The sequence below is a fragment of the Sminthopsis crassicaudata genome, chromosome 4, assembly GCF_048593235.1.
Source record: "Sminthopsis crassicaudata isolate SCR6 chromosome 4, ASM4859323v1, whole genome shotgun sequence".
Classification (NCBI taxonomy): Eukaryota; Metazoa; Chordata; class Mammalia; order Dasyuromorphia; family Dasyuridae; genus Sminthopsis; species Sminthopsis crassicaudata.
The window spans coordinates 170,778,464-170,794,741 of record NC_133620.1 but is presented as its reverse complement, the minus strand read 5'-3'; the positions used below and the strand labels follow the sequence as shown (position 1 = coordinate 170,794,741).

The window sequence follows — 16,278 nt, the reverse complement described above, 5'->3', positions numbered from 1 at the left end:
ACACCCTGGAGATGGGGAGAAGCATCTGGATAAGACAGTATCTGACTTTCTAATAGCAGGGGATGGGGAGAGGCATTCTGATATTCTAAAATATGAGATCTTTTATCCTTATCAAATATTCTGATTAAGAGGGAAGGGTGGTTTTGCAGGATTGAGCAGCACAATTATAAAGTGAGGCAGAACAATTAGGGAAACTGAGGCAGGACAATTTAGGGAAACTGAGTCAGTTTCAGAGAACTGTGGCACAACAGAAGAAGCTAACTTTTAAGCCTGGTCAACTCAGTATTATTACTAGTTCTGCCAAAGTCAATGTTTTCTTTATTTAAATATAATACATATAATGTTATCTCTTACATTTTCCTCCAGAGACAGTGCCAGTTAGCAAGCATTTATTGGCTACTCTACTATTATAATACTTGTGAAGATAAGGCAAAGGTTTAAATCAAAACATTAAAGCTTCCAAGGGAATAACAAATTTAAATCACATTATCCCTGGTAATATATGAGTGTGGCAGTTAAAATAAGGAAGAGCAAAGAACATACCAAACAATGTATTTTGGTTTGTGATATATTTAAAAGTTTGAGAGATGTATATTCTAGGCTAATTAATCATCTTATTAATAATCTTTGTATGTTATTAATAAAATGCCATAGACTCTCATGTTCTGTGAGAACACAGCTTAAATGACTAAGGAAGAGTCGATGTTTTAGAGGATAGCAATGAACTCTAAGTGGTTAAATAATTAAGAAAGAATGAGTATCTAGAGATAGGTGACAGGAAATAACCCAAATCACAGTGAAAAAGACTGGTCAATTTTCCTATTCCCCAGTCAGACAAAAGGGTGAATCTACATTTTTCCAGACCTGTATAGGTAAACACAAAGACCAAGAATCCAGCCATTCCCTTAAACTCAGAATTTCTTTACAATCTTTGCTTAGACTTTTGACCTGACACATTTTTGCCAAGGATTTTGTATATTCATTATATGAGGAAGTAAAAAAGGGAAAAAAAATCTTGGCCCTAATTCAATAATCAGTTATTAATACAAAAAGAAAGAAATAAAACACAATATTACCACAATGCTTCTTACCTTGAGGCATTTCAGGAGGCAAATAATGAGGCTCTTGAGAACTGACATGAATCCATTCAAAATCATCATATAGGTCTTGATGGTAATCACAAGCTCCAGGACCATCATCAAAAGTACAACCACCTAAAGGAAACCAAAGAGAAGCCTTTTATTAATTTCCAGAAAAATTAAAATTTCAAAGTATTGTATATAAATATTTTCAAAGTGGCTTGTTATAACAGTTTAGAACTTCAATTCTTTACTTTCCTCCTAAGCATCCCAACTATCAACAAGCTCTTTAAATTTCTCTACTCTATTCAAGAGAATTCTCCACAGTAGGACATTCCCTTTGTGGAAGTAACTAGATTGAGCTACTAAACTGAAGATATAAGTGGGTCCTGAATGAGAGACCCAAAATGCTAGCATTTTAATTAGTAAAGGCAATATTATGTTAGTGTACACTTCAAAATCCCTGATATGCAAATTACCTATAGCAAGACCAACTAAAAGAACAGAAAATGAGTCCAATGGCATAATTAGTTCCGTTCAAGTGAAATAGTATTTCAATTACTACAAAATAGATTTAATGTTCCTGACCTTAACTCAGTCCAAATACAAATTAATTCAGGGTCACAAGATACCATGTAAGAAAAGGATGGTTCATTTTATTTCACTTTGTATTATTAGTTTGGAGGGCAAAATAATCTTGTAATTAAGATTAACTTTCATATGATTTTATAATTATGTATACTCTGGCCTTTTGAAAACAAGAATAATTTTCCTCCATAATATAAGTCAACTGTACATTTGATTCTAATTTGTGAGAATTTTTGAGGAACTCAAAGAGGATAAGATTTTGCTTGGTGATTTTTTTTTAATGGCTTTAAAAATAATATCATGTTCTATAATTATTTTAATCATGCTATGCAAATAATGGCCCATGCCTCTAAGTATTTATTTTAGGAAGCAGGTAGAACTGACACAATTAATCAATGGACCCAATGAAAAAAATACATATCGTAGTTCCTTTCAAACAATCTGTTTGCATATTCTTTTTTCAGAGGAATAAGGAATAAGTGAATTCTCTTAGCTTACTTTTTGGAAAACAAAAGGATATGGAAATAGTTGATTTTTATGAACTCCATTAATTTCACAACCTAAAAAGAAAAAAATATTCCCTTTTGACTCACAAGCTGAAAATTAATTCCATTCAGCATCATTCTGACAATTATGATTAAAATGTAAATATAGTACGCTATGTCATGGGCAGAAATGTCCCTGTCTGTCTATGTCCAAGAGTTTCTCAGTGAGATGTGAAGGGATGTTTGACAGCAAATAATTTGTTTTGTTTTGTTTTGTTTTCTATAAATAATTGTGTATCTAAAAGAACTTTATCCTAAAGATTTGCTCTTAAAATCCTTCTCTATCATTTCCTGCAGGGAGGAGGGAAAGTCACATGAAATTTATAACAGATAATCTTTTTTTTTTTTTTTTTTTAAAGTATGGTACTCATATTTTTGTACCATGGAAAAGAAAAGTCTTCCACCAAATTTAGTTTGTTGTCAGAGTGCTAAAATGACTTACAGCATTGCAAAATATGCCTTCTGGGCATCCATTACCATTTTTAATGGCTTAAGTGCTCTCAGTATATAAATTTAAACTACTAGTGGTACCTACATTGACTCATTTGGAAGACAAATGACTTTAATTGCCTTCTTTCAGACTCTATGTTAATTTTAGACTTGAGGCATCTGATTAGCAGGAACAACAACCAAGAGAATAAGTGAACAATAAATGGGTCAGCCCAGGCTATTAGTTGAACTAGGCAACACAGCAAACCTGTGAAATTTACTCATGAAAATAAGACAACTACAACTTTCTAGAATAATTTATCCCAGGTAGAAATAAATCCACCTCTTTTTCTACCTGAGTAAAGAATTCCAGTTAATCAAACATCATGCTTAATAAACAATTAATTTTGGCTATTATAGAAAGATCAGTAATTTCCAAACACTTAAAATACAATAAAGTATAATTAAGACAAATTGTACTGAAGTTAATTTTCATTTATTTTATATCTCCCTTTTTTCTTCTAATAATACAGTAAACACATTGAGATTCCACAATGCTTCCCAGTCTAATCTTAACTTACAGTATCCATCTGTGAAATTCAGGGACTTATAGGTAATACAGTATTCCAGCTGGTGAAATGTTCAATAACTATTCATTCTGGCTTTCTTATTTATATCCTCTAAGCAACAAGAGGCTGGCAAACAGCAAGTATAGAAAACTGATATTTTTGTGTCTATCTACAAGGTATACACCTTAAACTTAGGGGTACAGTTTTTAAGCTAACAAAAAAGATTATGAACCTATTCTAATTTCTATAATGGTGGCATTTCCTTGCTCAAGAGGAATTAACTAGGACTGTTTTGCTTTTTATGTTTCTTAGGACACCTAAAATGTTTCAAAACTAAAGAAAATAATACATTCACATTATTACACTACTACTGAATATGAGCATTAACTGTGACAGAGTTATGACATAATGATGATGAGAACTGAAATTGTTCATTCCAAGGTTACAAATAATCTCTTAACTGCTAAAACATAAGGCCTTTTCTCATTCTTCATCCTTTTGACTTCTCTGCCACATCTGACATGTCTGACCATTCCTTCGCTCAAATAAACACATCTTTCCTCATATTCTTTCCAGGTTCTCTTACTGCATAAGATAAGAGATTGAAAGCCAGAAGAGTCCCTTAGAAGCTAGTTAGTCCAACCTGCTCATTTTTAAGAAATCCCAGAAAGATTATCACAAGTTGCAAGTGGCAGGCATGGAACTTAAATTCACACCTTTAACTGCAATAACAATACTTTTCCCTCTGCAATACCCTTTCTCTGGCTGAACTCTTCAGTCTCTTTTGTTGGATCATCATCCCATCTAATCTCCTAAACTTGTATGACTCACTTCATGTATTCTGGTGATCTCATCATTCTCATTTTAGTCATTTTAAATGACTCCCACAAATAACTTATAAGCTTCTATATATCCATTATATTTATCCTGAACTTCAATATTGCACCATGAACTACTTTTTGGTTGGAGGTATCCAACAGAAGATTTATAAGATTGTTAAAGCAGATATTGCTATAAGCTGAGATCTTTTTGGGAAAAATGAGGTAACCTTTAGGCCTCCCACCCCATCCCTACTCCCAACCCCTGGCAAAAGCCTACCTTCCCAGACAAAGCCCTTCCCAAGTTAAGTGGCTTCATTCAATTGGAGATCTTGGTCAAATCACCTTCCATTGAAACTTGAGATCTTTTAGGGTAGCCCAGATCCCCTTCAAGAAATTCCCAGACTCTGGGAAGAAGCCTTCAAACTCCCAGTTAAGTGATTTTTTTCAACTGGAAATCTCTGTCTGATGGTCCTTTACTGAATAGCCCAAACAGCTCCCAGCCCCAGGACAACATTTGCCCATATAACTAGGGGGTCTATTAACACATTTTTGCCAAATTCCTAATTAGAAATTTTGCTTGCTAAAAAGGTCTACTTCTAAGTGAACTTCCTTTTTGCCATATAGACTTTTCACAGGTTTTCGAATTCTTCTTTCCCATTGGACCTGTACGGACCAGAGGGGATTCCCACTCCAATTCTCAAACCTCCCACTACCACTAACACCACCACCTCTGTATGACTGAAACAGAACTCATTACCTTTCCTGCTTCCCTGTAAACTGATCTCTCCTTGGGAATTTCCTTTTCTTATTGAATATACACTGTGTGGGGCAGGGCTAGAACCCCTTACCCAAATTGACTACTCAGAGGCATCTTCAGATACAAAGAAGAAGCATTTATTTGGTCCTTACAAGGAGAGACCCAAGCACACCTTAGCAGACATAGAGCTTCTCAGCTTTCCAGCACTGTACCTGGCCTACCGAGCTGGAAGTAGTGAATTTGGTTAAATAGTAAAAGACCCAAGTCTTTTCATTGGATGGACTTGAAAAACTATTGACCAATGATCAACAATGCTGTCTACTTCCTGGAGCTTAGACTTAGGGGCTGACCTTTCCTGCTCTACAGACCTCTGAGGATAGGGATAAGGTAACTTCCCCCAGGCCTAGGTTCTGACCTACTCCACCTCATAGACTTTTTTGCAAAATCTTCACCTGTCGCAATTTATACACCTTACCCTTCCAGTTACCCAAAATCAAAACATTAGTGTCTTCCTAGATCATCTTCTCTCAATACAATCAGTTACCATATCCTGTCAATTCTGGCTCCATAAAATCTCTCACTTTTATTCCATTTTCTTTACTTGGTTACCACAATATTTCAGGTCTTTATCACTTTTCACCTGGACTACCTGAACAACCTTCTATTGATTTCACTACCTTGAGTCTCTCACCTGTCCAATCCATTTGTCACGCAGCTATCAAAATAATCTTCCAAAATATAAGTATGACCCTGTTGGCCCCCTTAGCAAAAAGCTTCTATAATTCCCTATTTATTATATGCTAAAATGAAGATTATACAAATGAGGGTGACCTTAATGAAAATTCAAGTTTCATATTCATCTAAAACTAAAAATAAAGCATTATGGAGTATCTGGAAATACCTAACAAAGTGAATTCACTTTATAAGATTCACATAACTTATCTGGAATTGCATTCAAAAATCACAAAATCATAAATTTAGGACTGGAGCAACTGAGAAATCAAACCTTCTCATTCTAAAAATAAAGAAACAGAAACTGAAGACAGAAAGTTGAGTGGTACAGGGACCAAACCCCCAAAATATATTTAGGGTTTTGGCTGGTTTCTAGAAGTGTTTCAAAATAATGTGTAGGTATAGATCATCTCCAAATCAAGAGGCAAAAATTTTATTATTGCACCATTGACTTGTGTGCTAAGTTAAAAAAAGGGAGTTAGTGATTAACAAGGGAAAAGTTCCTAGTAGAATGTACTACAAATATATTGGGGGGTGGGGGAAAGGGGATTTGTTAAATTCCTAATGAATTAGCAACTAAAAAGAGGAAGGGGAAGGTCTTAGTTAGTAGAGACATAACTTTGGGGATTGATATCTATAGCTTGGCCTCCAGATTGGTACAGTGAGGTCAAGATTATCTAGTCAATGTCTTTCCCACCTTGCCCCAGAGAGTAGGTAGGCCTCCAGATTGTTTACAATAACTGTGGAAATTTAACTTTAACCCACTGCAATAAAGGCTCACTTCCCTCCCACTTAAATTCAACAAAGGCCTTTTGTCAATGCTCCTCTTCATGGCTCATCTATCTACCAAAGACCTAATCTTTTGCTGCTGTCCTATTCACCCATCAAAGTGACTTTAAAGTCATATAACTAATAAATATCTAAGTCAAGATTCAAACTTAAGTTTGAAAAGTTTTTCTAAATTCAGATTTTTTTTCCTCTGAGTTACTTTATTTGTCTCTATAATGGCCACTTTTGTATAATTAATAGAACCTGGAAGTAAGGAGACAAGGGCTCTGTATCCAACTCTCTGAATCATCATGTGTGGTTATCAGACTAGATGATAAATTCCCTCTAAGTTCTAAGATATTATGGATTGATCTTTAGTTTTACAACAATGGTCTACTCAACAACAATAAAATTGTGACTCATTAAATTAAGAAAATAGGTAATAATGGAAATGTTTTGCTTGATTTCAAATGGATAATTGATATATTGCTTGCCCTCTCCATGGGTAAGAAGATATGAGATAATTTGAATGCAAAAAATAAATGCAAAAAATAAATAAATGGAAAGGGTTTGAAGGGGAAAAATGCTTCTGGAAAGGTATTTCAAAGATTGTTAATTCCTTGGTGTCAATTGATCAGCTGAAAAAACAAATCCAACACACTGGTGATGTTTGCCCTCCACTATGATGAAGTATTAAAACACACGCAAACTCTTCATCTAAAAATCAAATGCTAATCTTGCTTGTATGATCAGCTCTCACTAAGTTCCTAAACTGCTTGCTCAAAAGGACAGGCGCACAGGAGGAGATGCTGTGGGCCTGAGATGTGGCCTGCCAAAGCATCTGGCACTTTGAAAAATAGAGCCTTGGGAATTTAGTTACAGAGCTGACAGTAGTTCTCTGTGTGAACATGGGAATGGCGCCTATTTCTCTATAGTCATCAGAGATGAATACTCAACTCTGAACCTTTCTGAAGGCACATAATTTGACAAAATGCTGGGGCAAGTCAAAGTAAAATGAAGTAAACCTGTGGCTCCAAAATTAAATCAATATTCCCTAAACCAGTACAGGGCAGGAAGCTAGGAAGAGGCCCTAGGTGCTTTGAATGGCTCAGAAGTTAGTGGGGAACAGTCATACTGTGTTATATTTTAATTGCAGTGTCCTCCAGAAAGTCCTTCCCCTGACCCTCCCCCATCTCCAGGGCAGCTGTGTAGTTCTTAATTATCTTACTGAATATGAGGACCATGAGCACACAAAGTTATCTTTCATGGTTTTCTTTTCTATATGCTTAGAACAAGCTTCCATTTAACTAAAGATACTGACCATTTTCAGTTCTTTTGTTCAAATTAAATTTCCCTTGGCATAAATAAAGTTTTAAAAGTTAAGAGAGAAGTATGGGGCAAAACATATGGGGGGAAGTATTATGTTAAACCAAATGTACTTGGAATAAATGACTGATTCAGATGTTTGATAACTTTCAAGCATAATCACAAACATAATCATTTCCCTTATGAGTTCAAGTCAGAAACCTAAATTTGCTCATTTAAATTCCCAACTATCCATTAAATTTGGAATGATCTTCCCATCAAAAAGCACAGAACTACTATCTCATGGGGCATTGGGACATAGAACTACTAACACATGGGACATTAATTTAAACTAACTTTAAACCTACTATTTTTATATGACTTAATGGGAAAGCATAATACAAATGTCTATCAAAAATAAACCTTTTAACAAAGGATATAATCAACTGCTTTAAAAAATCTTAATAGACCAAAATTAAAATTCAAACGAAATTCACAAAAATTAAAGATCCTCTAAAGTTTTACATTTAGTTTATCAAGTTTCACAGCTGCATTAGGAGAAATGTGAAATTGTAATCAATGAAAAATTATTTTATTTAAAATTAATAAAGACATATTAATTTCACATATTTTCAATGAATTCTTAGTTTTGCAACCAAAGTAATGCCATGCCTGTAACATGGGCACAGAAAAAAACAACATGTAATCATATGTCAGGGATAATTTGAGATCAACTGGAGGGAGAAATACTCCTAACAATTGAATTTTATATATCAAAGTTTAGGTACAATACCAAAGAGTGTGATTTTACTTTTTAAACCAGTTTACCCAATGAAATACAGTATGTGCGCACACACACACACACACACACACACACACACACACACACACACACACACACACAAATGGAATTAACAGATATCTTCCCAGCTTCAGCTAATAGCAAGTGGCCAAATACATATGGCTGGGTAAAAGTCATTTATAATCTACTGACAGTAAAACCGAATGATAATCAGTAAATAATGGTTTGATCATTTTTTTAGAGTTCCAATATAGACTGACATCTTATCACATTAAATAAGTTTATATAGATTACATTTCACTAGGCAAAGAATTTTTGTCCCTCATATATAAAATAGGGAGTAGAGACAGTAGATCATTTATAAAATCCCTTCCAGGTCAAAACTCTATGACCTACATAAGCATTGGAAAATAAATCCTGAATCCACGGAACTTGAACAATACAAATATGCTTGTAGAATTTTTGACAAAATATACAGATAAATTAAAAAACTCTAAGGAAAATGAGATAATTCCAAAGTCAACCCTAACTATCCTAACTGTTCATCCCATGTTCATCCCAATTATAGTTATCACTGCCAAATCATGATTTTCCCCATCAGGTTTCAACATATTGTTCAGTGTAAGAAATTAAAAGAGAATTTGAGGACAGTTTTGTGGAAATCACAGACTACATGCAAAGGTCAGCAGACAACAAAGAACCTCTGACCAGATACCTAAACCAAATTTTACAATAATTTACTGTATGCACCCCCTAAAATGGAAGAAAAAAAATCAGACTTCTCTGGTATGAAAGGACAGCCAAAAAAATTTTACATATATTTTTCAAATCTTGGGGCATACTCCTAGCCCCCATGCTGTGAAAGGATATATTTCATTACAGATAGACTCCCTTTCACACCTACATATGAGACAGGCAGAAGTAACCAATGTCATGCAGATAGTGAGACTTTCAGTCTAAAAGAGACAGACAGACTGTTAGAAACTGAGACAGAAAGAAAGACTGTCAGAGACAGAGACAGACAGGCAGGCAGGCAGGAGAAATTTCAAGTGGCTCTTCCACATCACTGACTAATGAGGGTAGGTAGAACAAGTCAAGCTGGTCCAATGGTATTTCTATCGAAATCTAAAATACTGACATTTAAAAGTAAAGATATATGAATTTTCAAAGCAGGTGCATCTTCAGACAAATGTGGTAGCTACAATTCTATTGATTTTCAGGAACCGTGTGTGAAGAAAGATACAGAAAAAAATCAGGTAAGATTTTAGACTGTGTCAAGGTGTCTGTCAAATTGATGACAGTCTGGGCCCTGGGATATTCTTCATGTTTAATCTGCTTATATTCCCTCTTAATTCTTCTTCCCTGGAGAAAATGGTCAAAGATGAGGGAGTTATTCATGGCCCTAAGGTTTGGGCTTGCTCTCATACTCTCCAATGAATAAGAAGCAGATACACTGCACCAAGACACAGGTAAGTAATGAAAGAGTTTTCCAAGTTCAGCAAAAGCTGTATCCCTAGGAACAAGCAGTTTCAGAAAAACCTGGTATTATGGGAGGGGCAGGATCCTAAAAACATAATACAAGCTTATTAAATGAATAGTATTTCTATTCAGGTGATGTATAATCTGAAGCAAAGACTTTTTCTCAGCTGACTGAGTACCTTATTCTTCAATAAGAATAGTGTACAGCACAAAGTGGTTGTCAGAATCTTTTGTCCATTTTCTGTATTTTATATTAATAAAATAAAGAAATTAGGCTTTCCATTTTTTTAGTATACTCCCTTCCTAGGCATCCACTGAGCTAATGATTGCAAAAGCAGATACCTAACCAGGGCCATTCTTTAAATGATACTTTACCCTGTGACTAGCATATGGTTATATTCACATACCTAAGTTTCTGAATGAAGTGAACATAACTGCTTTAGGGGAAAGAAAATGTTTCTCATCATTTTTGTAAAATAATTTCATCAGCAGCTTCCCTAAAAGTGTGTGGGATGGGTGCTAGAACCCTCACCCCTTTCCCAAATTAACCAATTAAAGACATCTTTAGATACATAGAAAAAGCATTTATTTAGTCCCTGCAGGGAGAGGTCCAGGCAAGCACACCTGGGAGCCATCCAGATCTCACCATGTGCTAGAAACCTGACAAGTTTCAGGCTTGTGGGGATTTAAATAGCAAAAGATCCAAGCCTTTTTATTGGATAAACTACAAAGAAATAACCATCCTTGGTCACCAATGTTGTCTGCTTCCTATGGGTCACTTCACTTTCTGTAATTTCACTAACTTCATATGACTTCCTGCACCCCAGGGTTCAAGGCCTGATCCTCTGGCTCTGGGAAGAGGGATCATGTGACTTAGGCCTGGTCTCAAAATGAGAAAACTTCATCCATTCAAAAGCAACATGATCATCTCTAATTTTACCCGTTTCTCTCAATACAAAGCGAATCTGACCAAGTAAATTTCAGAAATGCCTAACATCTTGTCAAGACTGACTCAACCTCAAAGGAGGTGAAATTACATACAGGACACCGTCTGGTGGGGAAAAATACACTACTTTCACAGTATATACAAGCCCCGAGTGGTAAATTGAGATTGTGTAGCACAATCAGGAATCAATGTAGAATGGTTATCAGCATCCTACATTTGACTCTGCACTTAATTAACATTTGTGTGACCATCTCCCACCTCTTTTGCCTTTGCACAGTTGGTCCTCTGGGCCTAGAATGCATTCTTTCTTCATCTTATTATGCCGCAGTCTCCTTGAGCTGTTCTACCTCAGTTTCCCTGCACTAGTTTTCCCTTATTGTCCTGACTGAGTTTCCCTGAATTGTTTTATCTCAGTTTCCTTTACTGTTCTACTTCAATCCCCTTAGTTGTAAAACCCACTTTGATTTATTAAGACTGAGGACCATTTATTCTAAGGTTATAAATTGTCAATGGGAGATAAGGAGCAGATCAGACATCCTGGCTCCTAGCTTCTTCTGCCTTCAAAGAATTTGTGACACTGCCCCTCTAAAATATTCCAAGAGATAAGACCATCCAGTATACTTCAATTGACATCCTTACTTCTGTGTATTCAAACATCCTGACTCTGGCTTTTCAATAAGACTTGATTGCCTTTCCCCATCCTGACAGAACCTGTAAGAACTTTTCCCACTCTTCTTTTCTTTGAAAGATATAAAAAGTTTGGCATTCTCCCATTCATCACTGGATACTTTGAGACGAGAGTCCTGTCCAGTCAATTAAACTCTCCAATTAATAAAATATTAAAAACTCTCTAATCTCTATCTTGCCTCAGTTTCTCCAGCATTGCAATCTTTACTTTATAGAAGACGACTTCCTTCTAAGCTAAGATGCTGCCTCCTAAAGGAATCAGAACTTTTCTGATCTAATTAATTAGCAATTTTTGAAATTAATGTCTATTATTTTAAAATATATCTACACATGTTCATCTTGTTTTAGATTGCAAGGTTCTTGAGAGCAAGATTTTTTTTTTTTTTTAATGTTCAATGCTCAGTACAAATAAAGTTCTGTATAATTAAACATATCACAGGAAAGTCCATAAAATAGGCCTGACAAAATTTGTAATACTGACCTCAGGGAATTGTCTTATGGAACAAATGAGGATACAAAAAGTTTTAACTGGAAGTTAAAACACAGGCCATTTAACCTCTCCAGATTTATTTCTTCATTTCTAAAATAAGGGAATTGGACAAGACAGTTTTCAAAGTAACTCCTGGATCTGAGATTCTAAGCTTCAATCAGCAGCAGAATTTGTTTTTCAAGAACAAGGCAACACCAAGGCTGTAAGATACCACAAACAAGAGTTACAATCTGAAACCCAGGAAGGCCAGGCCAACATTTAATATCAGGGAGTAAAAATACAGCCAAGATTATCCGCCAAGAGCAAAACAAAAGTCTAATAAACACTATCCAAGGACACAAGATAAGAAGCAGAGGAGGAAGCTGAGAGAAATCCAAAGAGAATGCATTTTTAAGTACCACTGTGCCAACTACTAAGTCACAGCAACAAGAATGCTATGACAACAGAGATGACCAATATGGTGGAATGAATAATCAGAAAGAAATGTAAATTTCAATTCTACTACAGCCACGTGGGTAGCTAGGTGGCACAGTGGATAGAGTGCTGGATCTGAAATCAGAAAAATCTGTCTTCTTGAGTTCAAATGGCCTGGGACTCTAGATAACCTTATTTACCTCAATTTCCTCATATGCAAAATGATTTGGAGCCTTCCAGTATCTCTGACAAGAAAACTCTAAACAAGGTCACAAAACATTTCACACAACTCAACAACACTACTTAGTATTTGGATAACTAATAACAGGTCATTAAAAGCCACTGAACCTTAAGTCTCATCCTTCTTCCCTATAACTGAACTTCAAATACTTCAACACAGCAATTAATCCCCACTAGCTTCTGTTCTTCAGATTCTTTCAACCAATCTTCAAATGAATGTACTTAAGGGTCTTTGCTATCCTGATTGCCTTCCTCCAGGCATTTTTTAGCTCCTAAGGATCATTATTAACTCATGGGGCTCAGAATAGAATCAAAATTTAAAGTCCACTAAAATACAAGATCTTTTTCAGAGAAATTATTCTCTAACTATAACTCTTATCCAATACTTGTAAAAGTTATTTTGTGACCTGGGAGAATATAAGCTCCTTAAAAATAGGAATTGTCTCACTTTTTTAACCGTTCCCCTCATGAATGAGTAGTTATATCCGGCACATAGTAAGAACTTAACAAATCTTTGCTTATGGATTGATGAAATATATTTTTAGCTAAATCCTTTGATATTCACATAAGATATTCCATTTCCCCCAGTCAAAGTATCTTCACTAATTGTCTCTCATCTTATAATGTTCTCTGTCTCTTCTTAGCTTCACCTAGTCTTTCCTCTTTTCCTTCAAGTCTCAGTTAAAATCTTGCCTGCTGCAAAACTGTGTTCTCAATACTTCTGAAGGCTATAGCTTTCCTTCTGAGATTATCTCTAATTTATCATTTATCCAATAAATCTTGTTTCTACATAGTTATTTTTATGTTGTCTTGCTCATCATATTGAGACTTGTAAAGCAAAGAATGGTTTTACTTTTGATGTCTCCAACACTTAGCACAGTTCCTCACACATAGTATGTACTTAAATGTTTATTGACTTGAGTAAAATGTAGTCTGCAGCATTCGCTTGAATGGGCTAAGCCTATTTTTAATAGTATTTTATTTTTCCAAATACATGCAATGATCGTTTTCAACATTCACTTTTGTGAAACCTTGTATTTCAAATTTTTTCTCAAGCTATCCTATATAGGCTAAACATATGCAGTTCTTCTTAACATATTTCCATATTCTTCATCTGAACAAAAATAATAAGATCTAAGGAGAAAAAAAACAAGAGAAAAGAAAAAAAAACCCAAACAAACAATAAAATAACCTCCAAAAAGATGAAAATACCATGCTTTGATCCACATTCATTTCCCACAGTTTTCTCTCTGGATGCAGATGGCACTTTCCATCATAAGTCTATTAGAATTGTCTGGAATCACCTCAGTTTTAGAAAGAGGCAATTCCATCACAGTTGATCATATAATCTTGCTGTTACCTTGTACAATGTTCTCCTGATTCTGCTCACTTCACTTAGCATCAGTTCTTATAAGTCCTTCCAGACTTTTCTGAAATCATCCTGCTCATCATTTCTTATGGAATAATAATAACCCATTACATTTAGATTTCATAACTTATTTAGCCATTTGCCAACTGTTGGACATCCATTCAATTTCCAGTTCTTTGCCACTACGAAAAAAGGCTACTTCAAACATTTTTGCACATGTAGGTCCTTTTCCCTCTTTTATAATATAGTATATATCTGAATACATAAGCCTATTTTTTAAAAAAGAAATAACATAATCTAGTATCACCCATCTAAATGAAGTCATGCTTCTTTGTATATAAAATGCTCTGCAAATCTTGAAGTATCATGTAAACATTAACACTAATTATTTATTATTATTACTGCTAATAAAAGCACAAAGCTTTTCCTTTTCAATCAGAAACCTACATCTCAGTTGAGAAAGAAGTTATAGGAGAAAGGAAGGTTAAGAGTCTATAAAGTGAATGAGAAATATCCAACGCTCTGCTTCTGGCCCCTTTGGCTCAGAGGTAAGTGGAGTCAAACCAGATTGTGAAGCTCTTTAAAGGTCAAACAGGATTTTATATTTTATTCTGGTAGTAACCATTAGACAGCAGAGTTTATTGAGTTGGAGTGGTAAAGCTAAGTTAGGAGCATCACTTTGGCCAATGGTTGGAGATGGAAGTCACATAATTTTAAAATAGCTAAATAAAGTAGAAGTGAAGAGTTGAAGATAACATGGAGAACATCAGCAGACAAACACAGGATGAAAGATGGGGAAAAGGTATTAGGTGGAAAGAAATGGCATCTTACCACTTCCACTGTGGCATTGACATCCCTGAATTCCCCTGACAATTTCTAAATTATAGAAATGTCATAGACTGGAAAGGACATTCAACTCCAATTATGTGGAAACAGAAAATTGTAGTCTATTGCTCATTCTGTCCAGCCCTCTTGTAATGTGTTTCAGATTTTTGTATGTAACTCAACTGTTTAGAAACCATGTTACTAGAAACTGCAAACTCCTCTCAGTCCTCAATTCAGTACTTTTAATCTATTTTCATAGATACCTAGGAAAAGTTGAGGAAAGGAAGAAAAATAATCAGTTATTCACTATCTATATAGAAGGTAGTTTCATGAAGTGTATTACACCTTCCACCAAAAAAGCTCTTTCAATAGAGACTTCTACTCTCTCCCTCACTTGAACTACCATGTCTGTTCCAGGCAAAATTCCAAGAAAGCAAGATGTTTATAAATCTCCCCTCCCTTCCTAACTTATAAATTTCATCCCAAAGTGAATTTCATTTTTGGAATGAAACCCATTTCTACTACAACTGTAAAACTCTCAAATGGAACACCCCTTTTCTGATATTTCATCTCTCTGCGACAGCCTAGTATAATCACTACTTCCACTGCTGATTAAAAAAAAAAAAAAAAAAAAAAAAAAAAGACCTCACTTTTTTTGTAGAAACAGAAACCTTGAGAGTTCAATCAGATCAATCTCAGATCAATCACTGTCTCCAGAAAGACTATACTTAGTTTTTCTTTTTAAAGAAGTACAAAGAAGATGCTTCCTTCCAGAATTTCTTTAGTATCAAATAATAAATATATAATTCATTTCAAAAAACATTTAAATGATTGTCAGAAATTGTGCTAGATGCTGGGTATGCAAAGAAAAAAAAATTAAGATAGTTTTGACCTTCAAATATAGTCTACTGAGGTGAAATAACATGTACATAAAGAAATATATCACACACACACATCAAGAGAGATGAGACAGAGATAGACATTAAGGAAGGATGAAATGGAGGGACATAAAAGGGGAGAGAAAAAGAGAGAGACAGACAAGCAGGCAGTCAGAGAGAGATGGAGAGAGGGACAGAAACAGAGACAGAGAGATTTATTTCAGGAGCAGAGCACTAATAACTGAAGAAATAAAGACTTAGGAAGGCAGAGAGATTAGAAAAGCCTTCCCATAAGAACTCTGAGGAAAATTAGGGATTCTATTAGGAAGTAGTTCGGAGGGAACACATTCCAGGCATGGGAATAAACTCATAAATAGTCACAGAGTGTCATGGCAAGCAGGCCAGTTTGGCTGAACACAGAGTATATACATTGAAGTAAAATGAGAAAGAAGTCTGGGAAAACCAACAGGAACCAAACAAAAAGAGATGCCCTTTGATCCCAGAGGCAATAGGGAGTTATTGGAGTTTCTTGCACAGAGTGAAATTTTCAGACCT

The 16,278-nt window shown here is 35.1% G+C and overlaps 1 protein-coding gene across 13 annotated transcripts in view; it reads right to left on the bottom strand.

Moving 5' to 3' along the window:
• The window catches only part of PTPRK (protein tyrosine phosphatase receptor type K), a 742,018-nt gene that overhangs the window by 549,619 nt on the left and 176,121 nt on the right, over positions 1 to 16,278 (bottom strand). For all 13 annotated transcript variants that reach the window (XR_012489194.1, XR_012489195.1, XM_074309869.1 and 10 more), the window contains exon 2: positions 1,092 to 1,214. Coding sequence is in view for 11 of the 13 variants with exons in the window: in XM_074309869.1 (XP_074165970.1) it covers positions 1,092 to 1,214 (123 nt within the window). In the remaining 2 variants the exon portion in view is untranslated. The remainder of the gene's footprint in view (positions 1 to 1,091; positions 1,215 to 16,278) is intronic.